General features: G+C 43.0%; 1 protein-coding gene across 1 annotated transcript in view; it reads right to left on the bottom strand.

Annotated features, from left to right (window-relative positions):
- Positions 1–2,783: 2,783 nt before the first annotated feature.
- LOC126455436 (farnesol dehydrogenase-like) overlaps positions 2,784–20,740 on the bottom strand; it is a 43,373-nt gene continuing 25,416 nt past the window's right edge. Inside the window, exons 4-6 of the mRNA XM_050091185.1 lie at positions 3,877–4,006; positions 3,182–3,328; positions 2,784–2,975 (exon numbers count right to left, since the gene is read on the bottom strand). Of these exons, the coding sequence (XP_049947142.1) occupies positions 2,931–2,975; positions 3,182–3,328; positions 3,877–4,006 (322 nt within the window). The 3' untranslated portion in view covers positions 2,784–2,930. The remainder of the gene's footprint in view (positions 2,976–3,181; positions 3,329–3,876; positions 4,007–20,740) is intronic.

The following is a 20,740-nucleotide window of genomic DNA, read 5'->3' as shown; positions in this document are numbered from 1 at the left end:
TATATCCCCACTAAGCAGAGACTGTATTACTTGCCATCTGATCAAAACATTTGTTACAACAAATTTTCTGACTCTCATAATCTAAGTAGCTTCTAGATCTAATGCTAATACATGACCGATTGATAGTGTAGCTTCATTATATATGCACTTTTCACTTCTACAATTCCCTTCTATTCACTTTCTCATACACATCACCACTTTGTGGACATAATTGGGAATGGAGTCTTTTTGTCCAGTTTGAGGTCTGCTATATTGAGCAGATTCAGGGGGAAAACGCCGATTGCTGCATCAAACTAAGGCCCCCATCTCTTTCCACCCTTCTGAAATGGTCCATGTCAATCCCTACTTGTTGGATCTCTTTCCCAACATTGGCCATTACAATGTCTAAATTTGTTTCCCCATAGTATCAGACCGCCTCCTATCGTCTTAAACCTTCACCGTTTAGCGCCAACCTTGAATCAGATAACTAGTCTAAACTTATTTGTTAATCTGGGCCTTAATGCTCAATTTACTCCACACCTGCAAAATGTTGGAAGCTTTTCTGTACATCATCCATATATCCACACACATAAATTCAAGCATTTCGTTACCATTTCTTAAGGTATATTACGGTTGTCCTAATTGCTGCACAACACACCTTTCGGACCATATAACTCTTCTTTCCCTTGTATTTCTAAAAATATATATCCTGTTGTAGCTTATTTATTCTTATGCCGGCAGTCATGGCTGCTCAGTCTTTGTTAACACATATGTTAACTCTGAAGGTCTACTTCTTTCAACTTGCAAATTTTTCTCTACTCTTGTGCTCAAGGCACAACAGTCCAATTCACATTGGTTATTGTTAAGCTGTTTAATTTCGCCTGGGCCATTATCAAGCCCAACTTTTGTTATATACTTTGCTTCATACTGTACTAGATATCTGTAGCATTTTTATCACTAAATTGAAAACAATTACATTGTGTTCACTTTAGCAACACCGCCTCATACTTCAGCGTTCACATCTTTCTTACGCCATTACAAAACTTTCAACAACTTAACCTTAGCATTTATTCATTCTTTCAGTTCCGGTGTTTACGCTACTCGTTTACTGGGTTAGCCAATTATATAATTCTGTACTTTGGCATTCCGAGATAACTCTTCATTCCATATGTCCTTCCTGGTAAGTTTCGTTGACGTTTTTCAGTACCAATCTTTAGTTCACGGAATTGACTCGCATCAGCCTGTTTTCTTATTTTGGTCTCAAATGTAGATCGATGACGCATTGAGAAATTTCTTCCATTTCTATGATCAAAAGACAGATAATAGACCACAGAAGAGACTAGGACCAGAAGGTTAGAATGGCTCCAGATAGCTGAAGTACACAGAGTTGCAATGCTATGAAGTTTCTCGAACAGTGAGAGGCACACTACAGATTTTTCCCTACTAGGACAACTTATCGTCTACTCTACTCAATTTCTCTCTCTCACTTTCAACTTTCCACAATATGATTTCAGTACTGTAATGTCCACATAGCTCTTCTGCTGCTCTTTAAACTCTCAAGAGATTGAACTTTATATTTTGCAGTTCTTTTTCGTGATTATTTTTGGCCGTTTGTATTATATTCAGGAGTTCCCTTAACTGACTCACTATTGTGATAAGAATGGTACCACTACTGCTATTCCTTCAATATACATTTTCACTGAACATAATTCACAATTGACCTCACAATGATATACATTTAAAAAATCTGTGCCAACCATCTGACTTACACTGAGCATAGTAATTATGGGGAATGTGTTATCCGCTAATTCATCCAGAATTGGCGTAAGTAATGTCACTTCATGATGAACAGTCCTGGACATTTTTATTACAGCACCTAAAATTTTTATGTCGGAGGCTGGCCCTTCTCAAAGCTAAAGTAGCTCATTATCTAACATTAGCTGATGTTCGTTTTCGGAATCTTTCTCGAACAAAAACTTAAATGTAACATCACTTTCTATTATTGGCACTACCTTACCTGTTTTTCCTGCTGGTGCTAATTTTCTCATTCATTCTTTGTAAATATTTTCGTTCTTGCCAGTTGGAACACGTGATTTTTAAACCGCAAATCTCAAACATGCTGACTCATTGAACCTTTATTGTTTCCTCTTTTCTGTATCATTGGTGTTTGCTCTTCAAACAGCCTCGCGATTCTGAACACATCAAAGCCTCCAGACCCTTGTATTTCTTCAGCGTCTCTAGCATACCCCTTGTATTGGCCACGTCTGCTACCGTTTCACGCGCTTTCTAATTTGTTTCACGACAATCCACGTCAAGGATACTTCCTTTTCCAAAGACTGCTAATTGTGCTGGTGGACTGGCTGTTCGGCCTACTATTCCCCAAACCGTGGCTGCATTTCGCCTCCAAGGTCGTGTGTGGCCGCTGCTGGCCGAACTATGAACTCTCGCATTCCGTGCTGATTCCCTGCCAAATTTTCATTACATAATTGGACCTCAGACCGCTCTGCCACTGGTCGATCCCGCATGGAGACACTATTTAGCTTAAAGTGTCATCACGAACATGCTGACTACCATTTCCCAATTCTTCCCCATGCAGTAAAACATTCTGTCGACAGTTACATACGCTACGCGAGAGCCTTGTGTCACACATAAGCTGCGCGTCCTCTCATCGTGCCGACGTGTTGCCTGAGTGCTGTCTCTTCCACGCAGATGTTCGACCCACTATAGGGAACTCACGCAGATGTCCCCAGATGTAGCTCCCAACGTTCGTTCTGTGCCTGTGGCGAACAATTCAGTAGCCATAATGCAATAATTCTATTTTATTCGCTTTCACCAAATTTTGCAGTATTCGCTCATAGTACTGCGATCTGCTTGATACCTGCTGCCGCTCCAGACATCCACTACCAACTCCCTTTGAATTTTTCTACACCTAGAGTCTTTAAAAAACTCGTTCATAAATGGGCGTCGCAAGTGGGACGAATAATGATGTCGTGCACCTGAAACATAAGATTTTACGTGATGAGCGACTAGTAAATTGCAGACACATAATATATTTTTCTTTCTCACTGTTTTTAGTGACCTTCTCAACAATCACTCATCTACCTAACTGGCAAATTTTTCCAGTTAAGTATTAGCTTTATTTACGTGATAAGGAGATTTTGAGTGTCAGGCAGTAGGAATGACAAGACAGCAGACAGCCTACCTGCACACGCGGATGTTGTGACAGCATGTAAACAACAGCTTCTGCGATGTCTTCCGATTCCAGACAGTTAAATTTGTCAAATATTTCTGAAGACCACTTTTCTTTTCCGTCAAGGATTTCGGTCCTCACGAGCCCAGGAGAAACAGACTGTGGGAAGAGAAGCATTCATAATTACTTCATTGTGGGTTTCCTCAACTTATCAGAAAAGGGGCAGCAATGTACAAATGAGTACTTCGATTAAAATAACTTTGTGAGTGACGTTCAACTGAGCCAGCCAGCGGCCAATTTCAGTTCTTTCTCGAGCGCTAGGTGCTCTAGGTATTGCCTGTTTTACAAGTACAGGCAGAAGACTTTGTAAGGCGTATAGCAGCACGACAGTAAAACTGTCTCCTGCCTTTGCAATCGGAGTCAAAGCTGTTTTATTGAAACTATGGGAATAATAAACTGCCACGATAGGTAAACAGACAAAACTTTATGAACTCTCAATCATAACACTGTTATAGTATTCATATAATTACAGGGAACTTCACAGAAAACGTAAATAATTCGAGAAAAAACTGATTGCATCCTGTTCAATCTGTCAGTAGCAGAACAGTGCAGTAATTATTTATGAACATTTCAAAAAGAAGACTAAAGCCCAAAAGAGTCGGTTGACTTACAAGAAATCCCAATTACTGTGAAGCATCTCTACTCACCCCGACTCGAATTTTGCTCTTTCTGGCGACCAGGTCCTTTCTCAGTCCTTCAAGGAGTGCCCTCACTGCGTGCTTGCTGGCACTGTACATAGCTCCATCACTGGCAAACGGCGGAAGGTGGCCCCCAATGCTGAAAAGAAAAAATAAATACCTAGTGTTATGGTCCAAGACATACCTTTCATGACACAAAAATCAGTGTGGACATTTCTCGATGTGCCTGCTTATTTCACTGAGCAATGCACGTAGCAATGTACAAAACATAGCTTCATAACGTGCTCACGTAAGTTCCATAAAAGCTAATATTGCATTGTATTCCAAGTACAGAGCGTAGTGAGCTAATGAAGAAGCATAATAAGTAAAAAAAAAATAAGAAATGCTTACGTCTTTCTACATTACATTAGACACATGATGTGCTAGAAATACACAGACACTCACGACTGTTTCTTCAACCTCAACGCCGCTGTGTTTGTTTTTATTAAAATGACATGAAACATAGCTAAGAAACTATAACCACATATTACATTGCAATAAGTTAGAAGCATGTATTATCTGAGATAGTCTCAAAGTTTCCTTCATTTGACGAATATAAAATGCATGAGTTTATGTTGATATGAGAACGCTACGAAGCACGCTATCAGAGTACTGGCCCACATTAAGACTCTTGACAATTCAAGTAAAAGTTCAGTATCTGCTAAAAACATTGGAAGTGGGGAAGAAGTTAGTAATTGCAGTAAATGTGAATAATTGAGCGATATGTGAGGCCACTTACTTCATTTAAGATTCAGACTGAGAAAGGTCGTTACTACATTACACGAGTCATATTCCGGCATGGGGAAGCATCTGAGTTGTAGAAAGAAGTGCAAGAAATACAGTTTGTCTAAATACAATATGATGAAATGATATCATCAATAGTTTAGTACTGCAGTGCATATGGTAACGTATGTTAGCCTTGTACATCAATTTAAAAAAGATAGATAAATGATTATTTGCTTCTCATTCTTTTTCTCAGTCTCAAACGCCTCCTCAGGAACACATTTTTTACGCCCAATCAATTTTATGATCTGAATACCCATTTTTTCGGAACATTATTCCAGATGTTGTTATTCTTCGGAGACGCTTTCATTATCTGAGAGTGTTCGAGCTCTATGGAGCGGAGTCTTTAGCACTTCTTTTCTGTATGATGGGTCTTAATGGCTCATGGAGCAGAGATGTGCGATGCCACCTGAGGTTCGAGCCTCGAATATAATCATGAAAACATATGCGGTGTGACCAGTATCGTCATGCTAACGCCGAGTTTCTGCAGTAGCAGAATTAAAGAGTGTGTCGAATAATATGCTTGAAGATTTCAATTAAAACAATGCCTGGAGTCCGGTAGTGACGTTATGAAGATCTCAATGGCCACAACATCCACCAGGAGTTGTAAAACACTGAGAGAATATGAGTTTCACGCATGGCGGTAAAAATAAGGGGAGTTGTCATGACGTCAAAACTTGGTGACCTCTGCTATCTTAGTTGCCCCAGAACGTTACCTCCAGATGTTTTGACTGACTAGAGTCGTGGTAGTTGTTTGAACAATAACGCTAGCTTGCGTCGTTTATGAGAGTTCTACTCGATCTGGCAAAAGTGTAAAGGGATTACAGTTCATAGGTCTTTTGTTGGAACGTATTTGATTATATTTACAAAATTCCGATTTCACAAAAGAAAGCAAATGAATGTTGAATGAATAAAATGATAACTGCAGGCAGGAATATACTTCATTGGTTAAAATATTAGGAAGTGGAAGATACTTCTGGTAATCCGTACAGACTTCAAACGTTCGGAAAGTTCACTCTCGTAAAACTGCCTGGTTTACTATTATACAAACCCTAGTTAATTTTAATTCGTTGGATGTTGTTTCCGCTTATTCAAAGTTACTATCTGAGTTACATACGTCTCGTTTACGAGTCAAGATTAAAACAGTCAGCTCTATATTTGCCTCACAATAAACATGTGGCAATTCTGGGGTGCCCAAATTTTATGCTGTAGTCGGTCAATATTGTCCGTATGACAGGGTTTGGAGGACTTTTTCCTGCATGTACCAGGCGTGACTTTCAAATGTTATCTTGTTCTGGCAAATACATGTTTTCTATCACGAATGGTAGAATGTGATTTGCGGCCTCTCAGTTTGTGTATATGTAGATGCACTTTACGTAAGCTTTCCCTGTACACTTAGCGTAACATTATGTTTTCCTCTGGCCACCACATGCGCTTTCGCTGTGGTACCCAGCACCATTTTCAGCGTAATAAACGGTCTGTATGTGATGCCATGCCATGTCAAAAATGCTAATCGATATACCTGAACTTCCTGTATTTGTCCAAATGCTAATACGTCCCTTATAGACACGAGACAGAATAATGACGTGTAGCTTCATCCGGAATTTTTCGTTGTCTACTTCGCATCACAGGATTTACACTGATAAGTACAGTTAGGTCAGTTATGTGAATCATAGGAAGACAATTTACTGAACTGCTTGATTAATCTATTCCCTTCTATAAACGGAATATTCCGAAAACATCTCAGTCGTAAGTACTTACATCGTCACCTACAACATCGCTCGTGGGCCGTCGTCTTTTTGAAGAATCAGAAATACGCCACAACACTTTTTTCATTGATCTTCTATTCTGCATAGCATTGGAGTGTTCAACATTATTCTCCGATATTTCTGATGCCTTCATATCACTAAAGAAATAACTTTATGCACTACCTCGGCAACAGTAACACATGTGGTAACAGTAACACATGCAAGTTTCTGCTCACCTAACCAAGAAAATGCCATTTACCAGCGTACTTTAGATGCAAGATGAGGCGCAATTTTATATCGATCTTTGCTTTATTATTAAACAATGTAACAGTCAGAACTTCGATTGCAATGTGACTAACGGGTGAGTGTTATCGTAAAGCGAGTATCCTGATTTTTTTTTTTTTTTTGAGTCATCAGTCTTTTGACTGGTTTGACGCGGACCGCCACGAATTCCTCTCGGAGCACTGCCTGCAACATAAGTCTTTAATTTTTTGCTGGATGTATTCCAATCTCTGTTTTTCTACCTTCTACAGCTCCCTCCAGTACGATGGAAGTTATTTCTTAGTGTCTTAGCAGGTTCCTACCATCCTGTTGTCTCTTGTTGTCAACGGCTTCCATTCCTCGCTGATTCTCCATATAACCTCCGCATTCCTCACCTTATAAGTCCACCTGATTTTCAACATTCTTCTGTAGCACCACATTTCAAATGCTTCTATCGTCTTCTTTTCTGGGTTTCCACCCAGTCCATGTTTCACTACCATACAATGCCATGCTCAAAACGTACATTCTCAGAAACTTCTTCCTGAAATTGAAGTCTATGTTCGACATTATTAGAATTCTATTGGCCGGGAATGCCCTCTTTTGCAATACTAGTCCGCTTGTGATGACGAATATCCTCCTTGCCCTCCCCATCGTGGCGTATTTTGCTACCAAGGTAGTAAAATCCCTTAACTTCATCTACTTCGTGCCCATCAATCCTGATAAGTTTCTCGCTGTTCTAATTTCTGCTACTTCTAGTTACTTTCGTCCTTCTTCGATTTACCTGTAATCCATACTTTGTACTCATTAAACTTTTCATTCCATTAAGCACATTCCGTAATGCTTCTTCACTTTCACTGAGAATATCAATGTCATCAGAGAATCTTATCACTGATATCCTTTCACGTCAAATTTTAATTTCTCGCTTTTACTTTTCTTTTCTTTCCTTCGTTGATTCGTCGATGTCTAGATTCAACAGTAGAGGTGAAAGACTACATCATTCTCTTACACCCTTTGTAATCTGGCGCTTCGTTCTTCGTCTTCCACTCTTATTACTCTATTTTGATTTTCGTGTATGTTGTATATTAACCATCTTTCCCTACAGCTTACACCTATTTTTCTCAGAATTTCGAATATTTTGCACCATTTTAAATTGTCGAACGCTTCTCCAAGGTCGACAAATTATATGAGCCTGTATCGATTTTTCTTCAGTCTTGCTTCCATTATCCATCCCAACGTCGGAATTGCCTCTCTGGTACCTTTACTTTTCCTAAAGCCAAATTGATTATCATCTAACGCATCCTCAATTTTCTTTTGCATTCTTCTGTGTATTATTCTGGTCATCAACTTGGATGCACGTGCTGTTAATCTGAATGTGCGGCAATTCTCGTTGTCGGCTCATGTTACCTTCTGAACTTTGTGGATGATGTTTCTCCAGAAGTCAGACAATACATCGCCAGACCCACACATTACAAACACCGACGTGAATTGTCATTTTATTGCAATTTTTTAGTTGAGAAATTCTGATAGAATGTTGTCTACCCCTTCCACCTTATTCTAATACTGGATCCCCTATCTCTTCTAAATCGACTCGTGTTTCTTCTTCTATGACATCAGACAAATCTTCCCCTTCAAAGGGGCCTTCAAGGTACTCCTCCCCCCTATCTGCTCTCTCCTCTGCGTTTAACACTGGAATTCCCGTTGCACTCTTAATGTTGCCTCCCTTGCTCTTAATTTCATCGAAGGTTCTTTTAACTTTTCTGTTGAGTCAGTCCTTCCAACAATAATTTCATTTTTGATTTCTTCACATTATTCCTGCAGCCTTATCGCTTTAGCTTCCCTACACCTTCTATTTATTTCGTTCCTCAGCGACTCTTATTTCTGTATTCTTGTTTTCTCCAGAACATTTTTGTACTTTTTTCTTTAATCGATCAGCCGAAGTATATCGTGTGTTACCCATGGTTTCTTCGCAGTTACCTTCTTTATACCTATGTTTTTCTCTCCACTTTATGTGATTGGCCTTTTTAGAGATGTCTATTCCTCTTTAACTGTGTGGTCTACTCAGCTACACCTTATTTCAGTGCCTATAGCTTTAAGAGAACATAAAGCTTATCACCTCGTTTCTTAGTACTATCATATCCCAACTCTTTGTGCACTCATTTTTCCTGATTAATCTCTTTAACCTGAGCCCACTCTTCATCAGTACTGAACTGGGATCTGTCTCTATATCTGCTCCTGGGTATGCCTTAAAATCCTGTATCTGATTCCGGAATTTCTGTGTAACCTTGATTTGATCTAAGTGATATCCTTATGTATCTCCCGACCTTTTCCAAGCATACCTCCCCTTGTGAGTCTTGATTAGAGTATTTGCTCTTATTAGCTGCTATTTATTGCAGAACTCAGTCTTTCTCCTCTTTCATTCTTAATACAAATCCCACATTCTCCCGTAACCGTTTCTTCTACCCCTTCCCTTAAAACCGCATTCCAATTCTCCGTTAGTGTTAGATTTTCATCTCCCGTCACGTACTGAATTACCCGTTGAATATTCTCAAATACTTTCTCTATCTCTTCATCTTTTGCTTGCGACGTCGGCATGTATACCAGAACCATTGTTCACGGTATTCGTTTGCTGTCGATTCTGATGAGAGTAACTACATAATTGACCTCTTCACTGTAACTCACTCTGTGTCCTGCCTTCCCATTCATAACAAATCCTACTCCCGTTATGCCATTTTCTGCTGCTGTTGATATTACCCAATACTCAACTTACCAGAAATCCTTGTCTTCTTTCCATTTCACTTACGGCATTATAGAATGAAACATAACAGCAGAAGAAAACAGCTGTAAGTAGAAAATGCATCATCATCGTTCATGGTTTTTTCTGAAGAGTACATTGTAGCAAACTTGATCACAGGTATGATGTATGGGTGACTAAAATTAAAGCGGTTGTTTCATGTCATTTTAGTATTAATACTGCTATATCTCAAAGCTCGATGTCGGCTTATTTAATTCGAAAACCTCAAAACGGAATTCAAAAATGAAACAGAACAAGTTATTTCTGAAAAACTGACACACAAAGGTCCTGGCAAGAAGTAATATAGAAATGAAGCAATTAAGCTACTGTTAAAAACTTACAATAGTTTAGTGTGAAAATAAAATGTAAAATTTCCCGCTATCAATTAAATCTTTATTAAAATGGATGTGAAACAGCTGTTTAAGAAGCATGTACGTGTTACAGAGGTTAGGCCATCGTTACCAAGAAAATTAATTACATAGGGCTAGTTGTTGAAGCAAAATATAAAATTTTACAGGGTCTAGGCAACTGAGACCACTCCTTTGTTTACAATTGCTTTTTCACTAATTAATATATGAGGTATTATTTTAAAAGCTCTTTAATAGCACCATAACTGTCTACTGGTGACATTTTGTTGCAAATTGCTAGAACTTGTTTTCGAAAATGAACGTATCATGTTTTGCTTTTACTGGCCGCACTATGAATGACAATTCATAGTCAAGATTTCACTGCGAGAATGTGAGTAAACTGCGACGACACTGACACACTGACAGTGTAACAGAACAAGAACGTAGTTCCGCTTTGTGGTATACCTCTGTACAATTCGGATCCTTCGACATTTCAAGAATATTTTGATTTGTTGTCATCCACAAGTCAGGATATCATGTCTTGATTACTTCTTTCGTCATTGCAAATATCTGTCGGCAAAGAAAGCATTGGTAAAGCGTTTGCAAACGTGAGTAGTGCATATGACCTGAATGTTGAAAATGTAACAAGTAAGAATCAGTTCCAGTAAGCAAAGAAGTTTTAGGAGTTCTAGCCTCATCAGCTATCGACGCATATAGAGTAAAAGAGTATTTAAATTCCAGAATGAGATTTTCACTCTGCAGCGGAGTGTGCGCTGATATGAAACTTCCTGGCAGATTAAAACTGTGTGCCCGACCGAGACTCGAAATCGGGACCTTTGCCTGTTTGCGGGCAAGTGCTCTACCATTTTTTCCCTTCCATCTTTTTTGAACCGCTTCTTTGATTTTTTTATTTTTTAAAAGTTCCATTTTTTGTTTTTTTTATTTTATTTATTTATTTACTTTTTTTGCGGGCTAGTGCTCTACCAACTTTCGTTTTTTACTTTTTTTAAGGTGCAGGTAAGGAGAAAAATAAAAACCTCTTGTGTATGAAAATAAAAGACGACGTTCTTCATAAAATAACACAATATCCTTAGAAAACGTAAAACATAAAAGGTAGCTATATTTCCGCAACGGCCTTCTTTTTTTATATTTTTTTATTTTTTTTAAATTGTTAACATAAATGAGTATGGATTCAAACCATCAGTAGCAACCCATTTTTTTATGTTTTTTTGTGGGGTGGGGGAGCACAGGATAAAGAAAACAAATAGGCTGCAGATAGAGAGCTATGCCTGAAAAGCTTAAAAATGTGTAAGGAAAAAAAACTTAGAAGAGGAGGAGAAAATAGAAGTGAAATAAAATAGGAATACTTTCCTCGCCATGCTCCACTTTGTCGCGCCATCAGAACAAAATGCATACTATCGTTGACCGTTAAAGGGGAACGTGGGATCGTCCATTCTTGGCTGGCACGGTTCGTTGAGATTCCAGCTTTGAGGCGGGTTGGTGAAAATACTCTGTAAATAGTTCGCGAAAATGGCCCGATAGTGTCGATGTCGGCGAAGGGTGTGGTGATGTACTTGGAGGCGTGTCCAAAAGTCCGCCGGATCGACGATGTCGTCCTGGAAGAGGTAGTTGACAGCCATGCCACTGATCCATGTGATGGCGTGCCACTTAGCCGATGGAAAGTAGGTCGTGTCGGGATATATCATCATGGTAGGAGAAACATGATGTGGTGGTACTCGGAGGTAGAAAGCCACAATCTTCTGTACGGGTCCAGACAGCTGCTGCTGGCCCACACTCAAAACGATGTAAATCTGTATCTTCGACATTGCACTTGAGGCACAGGGGTGAGTCCACCAGTGCGATGCGATGCAGTTTCTGTCTTGTAGTATACTTGCCGTTGACGAGTAGGTACCACATAGAGGTGGTGTCAGTGGTGTGATATGGTTGGTGGATCGTTTTCCAAACTGTAGGCCATGAAACCTGGGGGTGACGTGTTTCGACGGGGTTGCGGGGTGGAGACTTTCGGAGAAGGCGGTAGATGTCGCGGGTGGTCGTCTTCCTGGTCCTGGGGAGCTCGGTGCATATGTAGCTGTACTCCAAAAAGAAACGGCCGATATGTGACATCGGAGGTGGGACGTGTGCCAAAGACGTCGGTGGGCGTCTCGAAACAGGCGCGAGCTCGGTGGTCAACATTCCAGTAAAGCTAGCATTTTGGCTTTTCCATAACCGGAGCATAGTATTGGTGTAAAGTGCCGTTGTCCTGGCTCTCACATTAACCGGATCGAGGCCACCGTCCCGCTTCGGTAAGGTGAGAGCTTCATACTGGACTTTGAAGATGTGTCCAGAACAAATGAAATAGCCGAAAGCCGCCTGTAATCTGGCCGCCATTGTCGCAGTGATGGCAGAATCTGCGCTATATGGGGTATCCGGGCTGCCAGATGGGTATTGACGAAGGTGACTCTCTGGCGCATAGTCAGCGGGCGTAGTATGTGATTTTGTATGTTGGCCCGGATGCGTTGCAGCAGCGCACGAAAATTGATCGCCGAGGTGCGGCGAATGTCTCGCGTGTACACCAATCCGAGACAACGAATGTTGTCTACCAGTTGAAATGGAGCTACGCTGTCTGCGGGAAGGCCGCGGCCGATCTTCATGGCGCATGATTTTGCCACGTTCATAGCGCTCCCTGCCCCTGCACTGTAACGGGTAATCCACTGCATCGCAGCTTGTACTTCAGCCGCTGAACGTACGACGAGGGCCAAGTCGTCCGCGTAAGCTTTGCAGCGGAACATATGATCCCGGAGTGGAATACCTGTCAAACGTCGCCGTAATCCGCAAATGAGTGGTTCCATCACAATGGCATAAAGCACCGTCGACAAAGGGCAACCCTGCCGCACTGAGCATTCAATCCGTATAGGTTCTGAAGTCTGCCGTTGACGAGAAGTCTGGACGTTGCTCCACGAAGGAGCCGCATAATCACTTGCGTGAACGTCGGGGGAATTGCCATTCGGTCCATCACTGCGTTGAGGAATGCATGATTGACGCGGTCAAACTCTTGTTTGAAGTCGATGGAGATTAAAGCGCCTGGCAGTCGCAAGTGTGTTGCCACAGCGATCACATCTCGATATTCACTGAGGGCTGTCTGTATATTACGATCGGCGCCTAAGGATGTTTGTTCTTGGGAAACAATGTCTCGTAAGACATGTTTGAGTCGCACTCCTAGAAGGCGTGTGAAAATCTTGAAGTCGGAATTGAGTAACGTGATCGGCCGATAACTGTCGAGTCGTGTTCCTCCTGCGGGTTTCGGGACTGGTACAAGTAAGCCTTCCATGAACATTGATGGCGGGTTCGCCGCGCCGGACAAAAGTCCCCAGTACATGTCCCTCCATCGTGGCAATATGAAATCTTGGAAGGTTCTGTAAAATTCGAGAGGTAAACAATGCCGGGCCGGGAGATCGATTCAGAGACGCTTTGGCTACAGTGCCTTGGACGTCGTCGGTGGTCACTTCAGAAGTCAGGAGGGTTGCAGCTGCTGCGTTTAGAGTACCAAATGTCTCCTGGGCAACCTCAGCAATGGCCTCTGCACCGGCAGGTACTTCTTGATAGAAAAGTCTACAGTGCGTTGTGAATGCGTACGCAATGGCAGCTTGCGATGTCAGCCGTCGTCCATCAGGTAGGTCTAAAGTTGACATTAAAGCCTGTCTGCGTCGACGAACATTTTGAACAATATGATGCATAGAAGGTTCTTCACCGTTAATCCTATCTTGGCTGCGTGCTCGTACAATGGCTCCCTCTAGACGGCATCTGGTCAAGGTTAAAATCTTTGCCTTGATGCGTTGAGCTTCTTTTAGACGATCCGGGGATGGAGAATGATCCATGAGTTCACGTAGAGCGCTATAGTAGAAATCAGGTTTGTGGTGATTCCACCTGGCTTGGCTCTGCCATAGTGTATCAATGTGCGTCGGATGGCCGGTTTGGCGCACAGCAACCACCACTGCAGTGTGGTCTCGTAACGCATAATGCGTTGAACACAGGTGTGCCACGTGTCGGTGACCTGTTGTCGACATTCAGGGTCACGCAGTAGCGTAACATTGAGTTTCCAAGGTCCTGCGCTGCGCCATATAGATTGTTGACGTAGGTTCATGGTACAGATGTAGATGTGATGATCCGAAAAGGCAGACGGCCAACGTTCCGCGTCGAGGAGAACTGATTTTAGAGCGTTAGAGATGTATATTCTATCAAGTCGGCTGGCGGAGTGGCTCGTGATGCGTGTATACCCCAGGCGGTCGCCGTGTATCACTCGCCAAGTGTCGAGGAGACGAAGGCGGCGGACGAGGAAGCGAAGTTCGGGACATGTGGTGAAATGGGGGTATTGGTCTGTGCGCTCTAGAATACAGTTGAAATCTCCACCTACGATGAGATGATCGTATCGGCCGAGGAATAAAGGCGTGATATCTTCTGCGTAGAACTGGGAGCGATCCCTCCGTTTATCAGTGCCCGATGGGTCGTAGAGATTTATGATTTTGATTCCTTCAACTGTTATGGCCACCCCTCGCGCCGTTGGGAGGTATGCGACATCGGAAACTGCGATCCCTTCTCGGAGGAGGATGGCTGCGCCTGTGTGTTCCATAGCTGCAGGGGCGGCGTACGTCTCATATCCATATCACCCAGTCCAAGTTGCTGTCCTCAGTTCTTGTAACAGGGCGATGTTGATGTCCGCTGCTCTTAGCGTGTCACGGAGCAGTTGAAGTTTAACGTGGGAGCCGATTAGTATTGATAGTAGCTATTCGGTACGCCTGATGGGAGATCCGTGCTGCCGATAGGTTCGTAGCTGGTGAAGATTGTCGTGGTGGATGCTGGAAGTCCATAGAAGTCTCAGGAGTCGCCGTAGAATACTTCCCCCATTTTAGTGTTGGTCTAACGGAGGAACAGATCTCATTTCCACATCAGATGGAGGTGGGAAATCCGTGTCATCCGCCCATGAAAAATGTCCGACAGTTTTGACATCGGCGAGAGGTGGCAGCGCTGGCCGAGTCGGCTCAATTGCGTCGGTGACAACAGGCGTGCTATGTTCCATGGCTTCTGGGCGCGGGGCTGGCGCACGATCTCTGTTGGACGGTTCACCGTCTGGTGGATGACGCGTCTCCGTGGCAGAGGAGAAAGTGTTATCGTGTTCTCCGTCAGAGTGATGTGCCATCTCTTCGTCCTGCGGAGGTGGCTCAATGGTCGATTCTAATGTCTTGCGGCCTTTTTTTTCCTCGTTTGGGCGACTTCTGCTTTCGGCAATGAGTTTCGGTGTCTGAGGAAGGTCATTCCGGTACAAAAGCTGCGGGTGCTATGATGCGGTCGTCATTCTCCAGAACACTCTCATTGGTATCCTTGTGATCTTCTAACGTGGGTGTGTCCGGCTGTCGGACATGTTCCCGGGCGACACCGCCGGTGTCAAGGCGCTGGGACGCCTCCAGGTGTATCGGACCAGAGAGACGCTCATGAACGGCGTCTTGTGAGGGCTGGACGTGCAGTGTCACCGCATAGGTGACTGGAAGGGTGGTCGTGGTTCTGTCGGTGTTTGTATCGTCGTGCCTTAGTTGTGTGATGCGGCGTTGCGGGCATTCATTACGGACGTGGCCTTCTTTCCCACAACCGGAACATGTTCGAGGTTGTCCGTCGTAAATGACCACCGCACGGCAGCCGCCGATAGAAATGTACGATGGAACGTGCCGTTTGAGATCGATTCGGACTTGTCTCACACCATTAAGCACCGGATAAGTCGTAAACTGTGCCCATGTCTCGGCTACGTGGCTCTGGACTTTTCCGAACGGGTCTGGCGCCGCGATGACTTCATCTTCATTCACCTCGAAAGGCAGTTCGAATACACGGATCGTCCGAAGGCCAAGTCCTGCATCGTCGACATCCACAGGCCCGACGTTTCCGTCGGAGAGCCGAAATTTTAGTCCATGTCGCGTCCTTTGAATGATCTCGTTTCAGGCAGCGTCGGAAGTCGTCTTAACATAAACGACGCTGCTAATGATCGATAGGTGTACGCCGAAGAGTTCGTCACGGGGGATCTTCACGTCTTCGCGTAGGAAGCGTTCGACGGCCAGTGCTTTGGGTCGTGCGTATTCGTTTGAGAAGGTGAACTTAAGAGTGTCCTTCCTGTAAGAGTTGGCCATTAGAGCTTGTTCGACTGAGAAGCGCGGTGACGAGGAAGTAAACAAAACACTCGGCGCGCGCAGCGGCGTGGACGGCCGAGCGCGGTGCGCACTGCTGGCCTGCAGAACGCAGACTGCCAGTCCAGTTGAGCTACCGAAGCACGACTCACGCCCCGTCCTCACAGCTTTACTTCTGCCAGTATCTCGTCTCCTACATTCCAAACTTTACAGAAGCTCTCCTGCGCAGTAAAGAGAGAAAATTTAGAAGTAGAAGTGAAATCCCAAAGGGAGACCAGAAAACGCCAAAAAGAAAAGGTCATCAAGGGGAACAAAAATCGTAAGTAACACAAAAAACCAGCTGGATAGCCAGACCGACGTAAGTATGAACACAGAATGGATGGAAGTGGCAGAGGGGAAGAAGGGGGCACAGAGAGGGAGCAGCACAGAGAAAGAAATGCAGCTTGGGAAGGAAGACTGGGCCCCAATATCTCGGTCCCATGTGTGCCACACACGAACTCAAGAAAAAGCCGTGGGGACGATGGGGGGGGGGGGGGGGGGGAGACTAGTCTTGACAGGAAACCCTCGCCCATTTGGCGGAACCCTACCTTCTCTCAAACAGTGGAACGACGCCATCTTGCAGTCAGTGCTTATCGCAATTAATGAACTCTTCATAATTTTCTGGAATATAAAAAAAAAAAATACATCAGTTAAGTGAAACCTTATATGCGAAAAGAAGGTAAGTTGGTTAAGTTTTTGCTGTAGATCAGCAAAAGAAAGTAGTAGTAGTACTGGTTGTAGTAGTATTAGTACTAGTAGTACAGAATTATGACACAAAATCAATAAATTCAGGACCAAGCTATCTGCTTACACTCCTATGGTGGAAACACTTTGGTTAGAACAATTCGCTGATCGAATTTCTCCTGCTCCAGTACGTCCTTGACTGCTTCACTTGGCCACCACTACTATGATGAATGCTTTGTTTCTCCCTTTACTTTCGTGGAACTGAAGAGGGCAATTCACTCAGCCACAGGCAGCTCTACAGCCATTTGATACTGTTCGCCGGCCGCGGTGGTCTAGCGGTTCAGGCGCTCAGTCCGGAACCGCGCGACTGCTACGGTCGCAGGGTCGAATCCTGCCTCGGGTATGGATGTGTGTGATGTCCTTAGGTTAGTTAGGTTTAAGTAGTTCTAAGTTCTAGGGGACTCATGACCACAGATGTTAAGTCCCATAGTGCTCAGAGCCATTTGAACCATTTTGATACTGTTCACTATGCTATGGTGTGGTGTGCAACATGCAATTTTCCTCCTCTTGCATATACGCAATCAACTTTGGGGGTTTAAAGATCCTGGCAAAGACTGAAGAACACACATAACAGTCCAGTCTTGAAAAGAGGCAATGATATTTCTGAGCCGACTTCGTACCGACCCATTGCACTTTCCTCTTGCATTGGGAAGACTTTGGAGCGTTTAGTTAAACATCAATTGGAATGATGGCTGGAATAGCACAACCTCTGGGCTACTTCATAATTTGGATTGGAAAGGGAAAAGGCACAATTGCCAATATCGCTCTAACAGATAGCTTCACAAGCTCTAGAAGACTGGAAAGACCACAGCTATGTTTGTGGATATCGACGGAGCACATGACAATGTAAACGTAGATCTTTTGCTCCATAAATGGAGCGCTAGGTATCTCAGAAGAAATGGTTTTTGACAGGAATATTTTCATCACGTTGCGTGATAATCGAATGGGCCATCGCACTGTCTCAACTGGACTTTCACGAGCAGCAATTATCAGTACTCCGTCATATGCTGTGTACACCATGGGTATGGAAAATCTCTTCCCACGTCGACTAAAATACTTCAGTATGCAGACAATGTGTGATTATTTCTCGCTCCACTTCTTTTACAGACCTTAAATCTGTATTTTTCTCTGCCACGATCCGTGTGAACAGGTGGCTGAGAGTGCACGTTACAGATGCACCCACTGATGAGTCACCTTTCGTTGTATTTTCCATGCGTTGGTCTCCACAGATTCCCGACAGAATTATCCTAGACTCTGAATGTTACTCGGTGTCATCGCAGGCTCCACTCATGTTGTCATGTGTCCCTCACATGTACTAAGTGACTACAAAAAAGCATAAAATATTATCCAATCAGTCTCCCGAGTTTGGAGGGGGATCTCATCCAACCCATTTATTGACGTGCTACAAAAACTTACTTCGAACAAGACTTAAGTACAGTAGTGTGGCGTCCCATATTGGGCGAAAGGACATTCTGAGAAAATTGGACAAATTTCAATTTAAATGAATTCGTCACTGCTTAGGCACTATGGGCTCTACCTTATACAACGCCCTGTTAGTTGAAGCCTATGAAATGCTTTTACCTAACAGAAGGTAATTGCTGGTGGGCCAATTTCTACTCAACAGGATGTCCTTTTTAAATCATCCTTTGCATTCCAAACTGGAAGCCCTTGACTATTTGCCGGAATAGCGACTCCCCGCCAGCCTGTCTCCGCTCTAGTGATTAGCTATAGAACATGGGGTCACCTGCCAACAAAAAACGTCAGCACAAGATCACTTCCTATTTGCACGCACCATTGTTCAGTCGTGTCTCATGAAGTGCTTATACATTTAGAAAGCCTGTCACTAACGGATCACTCATCTATCGTGACAGAATGACCAGAAAAGGCCGGACTGGTTGCACACTTATATACTGATGGCCCCAAATTAAGTGAGGCAGAAAATGCGGGATGTGCCTTTTTCCACAAATACGGTCTCAAAAATGTTCCAACAGCCAGAGGAAACTTCGACTTCTTTTCTGCGGAAGCTGTAGCCATACTAGGAGCTTTGAAATATGTCAACTCCCTTCACTTTTTCAAAGCCTTTATTTCATTGTGTTAGGCAACATCACTGCTACAATATTTTACGGACGCCAGTTAATAGACGTTGGCTGCTGATAGGATCGTACATCTGATCGAAGTTCAGCCCTTCAGCATCAGCTGAGGTCTGAGTATGGTCTGTTGAATCACCGAAAATGGTTGCCATATAATAAAATAACATCAAAACAAGGGCTGCAGGTGCTTCATTTTATTACGCACTGCAGTTACTCCGACACTGGTCTGAGACCGTAATAACACCATACAAAGTAACATTAATCACGTTGTCTCCACATGTGCAAACTATGAGAGACATAGCCAATCTTTTTTACAACAATTATACCGTCTGAAAGCGGAGGTACCTATGAGTGCAAACATTCTATTTTCTTTGAGTAATGCTCATATAAAAAAGAGGTTTTCAGATTGTTATAAGCTGCCAAGGTATCTGTGTCAAGGTACGTTTACACTGGGATACATGTATCGCGACATGTATGAGCGACATGTCAATTTGACATGTCGCGCTGCATCACCTCATACAAAAATTCACGGAACTTGTATGCGGACCCTCGAGCTCATACATGTCGCGTATACATTTTGTATATCGCTTTTTGGCCATATACGCGACATGTATGAGCGACATTTGAAGAACTCGCACATGCGCAGTACTATCATTTCCTGTCGTCTTGTCGACTGCCGCTTATTTCGACGATTAGCGCATGCGTAGTATCAGGCTCTTTGGCGGCTGTTTGAGTTTTGAAGGTGCCGACTGTCGTTTCGACGTTAATGTATCTGCATAAAATATCAAAAAGTGCCATATGCAACGTTATTCTTCGTGTTTGCGAGGCCATTGTGCAAGTTTTATCCCAAGAAGTGAAGGTAAAAGTTTTATATATATCAGAGTATGTCATACATTAAATAATTTTTTCATGCATCTGGCACGTATATCAATGTTTTGCTGTTATTCCGGCGGCCTCGCGTGATAATGTTGACAACGGATGCCGACAATCGTGTGTGAGACGTCGGCATTAGCAATCGCGCAACAATGCAAATGTTTTGTCATGAAATCTTCGTTTTACGAGGAATCCCCAGTGGCTAAAAAACGGAGTGTTACTGCCAACTGATCCTCTGGTGGAATCTCTTCCCGAAAGTTTGTGTTGGTTTTGGACACAAGAAGAGCCACAAGTGATAACAAACCGCGGAAATCCTCCATACTCATCCTAACATAATTTCTAAAATATGGCGTTAATTCGCGAGAAACTCTCTGTGCCACCATCTACGCTTCCTCCGCCTTTTCTTCCTATCATCTTCCAAAAGAGCAAGTGTATCAGCACATAAAAATGTGAAAACTTCCAAATCGTCGTCGGAAGCTATCGCACAGTGATACATATCAACCAGTGTAAACGCACGCTCATACATGTATGAGGTTGATACTTGTCAACTCATACAAGTCGCGATACATGTCGCAAAGTCGTATATACATGTATCTCATACATGTGCCGATACAAATCGCAGTGTAAACGCACCTTAACAGTAACATAGCACTGGGAACTATGTTAACTATTAATATGTATTTTATATGTATATTTATTTTAATGTAGGCTCTGAACAGTTGTATATCTAATGCTCATATTACCTCGTTTTAAGTGTTAACTTGTGTTGTTAATCGTTAATGTTGTATTTGTATCACTTGTGTCATTTATGTATGGGTTGAGCTATGTGTCTCAGTTACGTTCAACTGGTTAAATGACCGTTAGCTGCCGGAAGGTAAACAAATAAACAATTTTTTCACTTCCACGGCTTCACGGAACGGGATCTCTGAAAAACAAATGAACAACAAAGGGCGTAGTAGCCACCAAGAGTTGAACTCGGCTACAAACAGCT

The sequence above is a fragment of the Schistocerca serialis genome, chromosome 2 (assembly GCF_023864345.2).
Source record: "Schistocerca serialis cubense isolate TAMUIC-IGC-003099 chromosome 2, iqSchSeri2.2, whole genome shotgun sequence".
Taxonomy (NCBI): domain Eukaryota; kingdom Metazoa; phylum Arthropoda; class Insecta; order Orthoptera; family Acrididae; genus Schistocerca; species Schistocerca serialis.
Note: the sequence above shows the minus strand (reverse complement) of the source record. Positions and strands in the feature narration are given on the sequence as shown.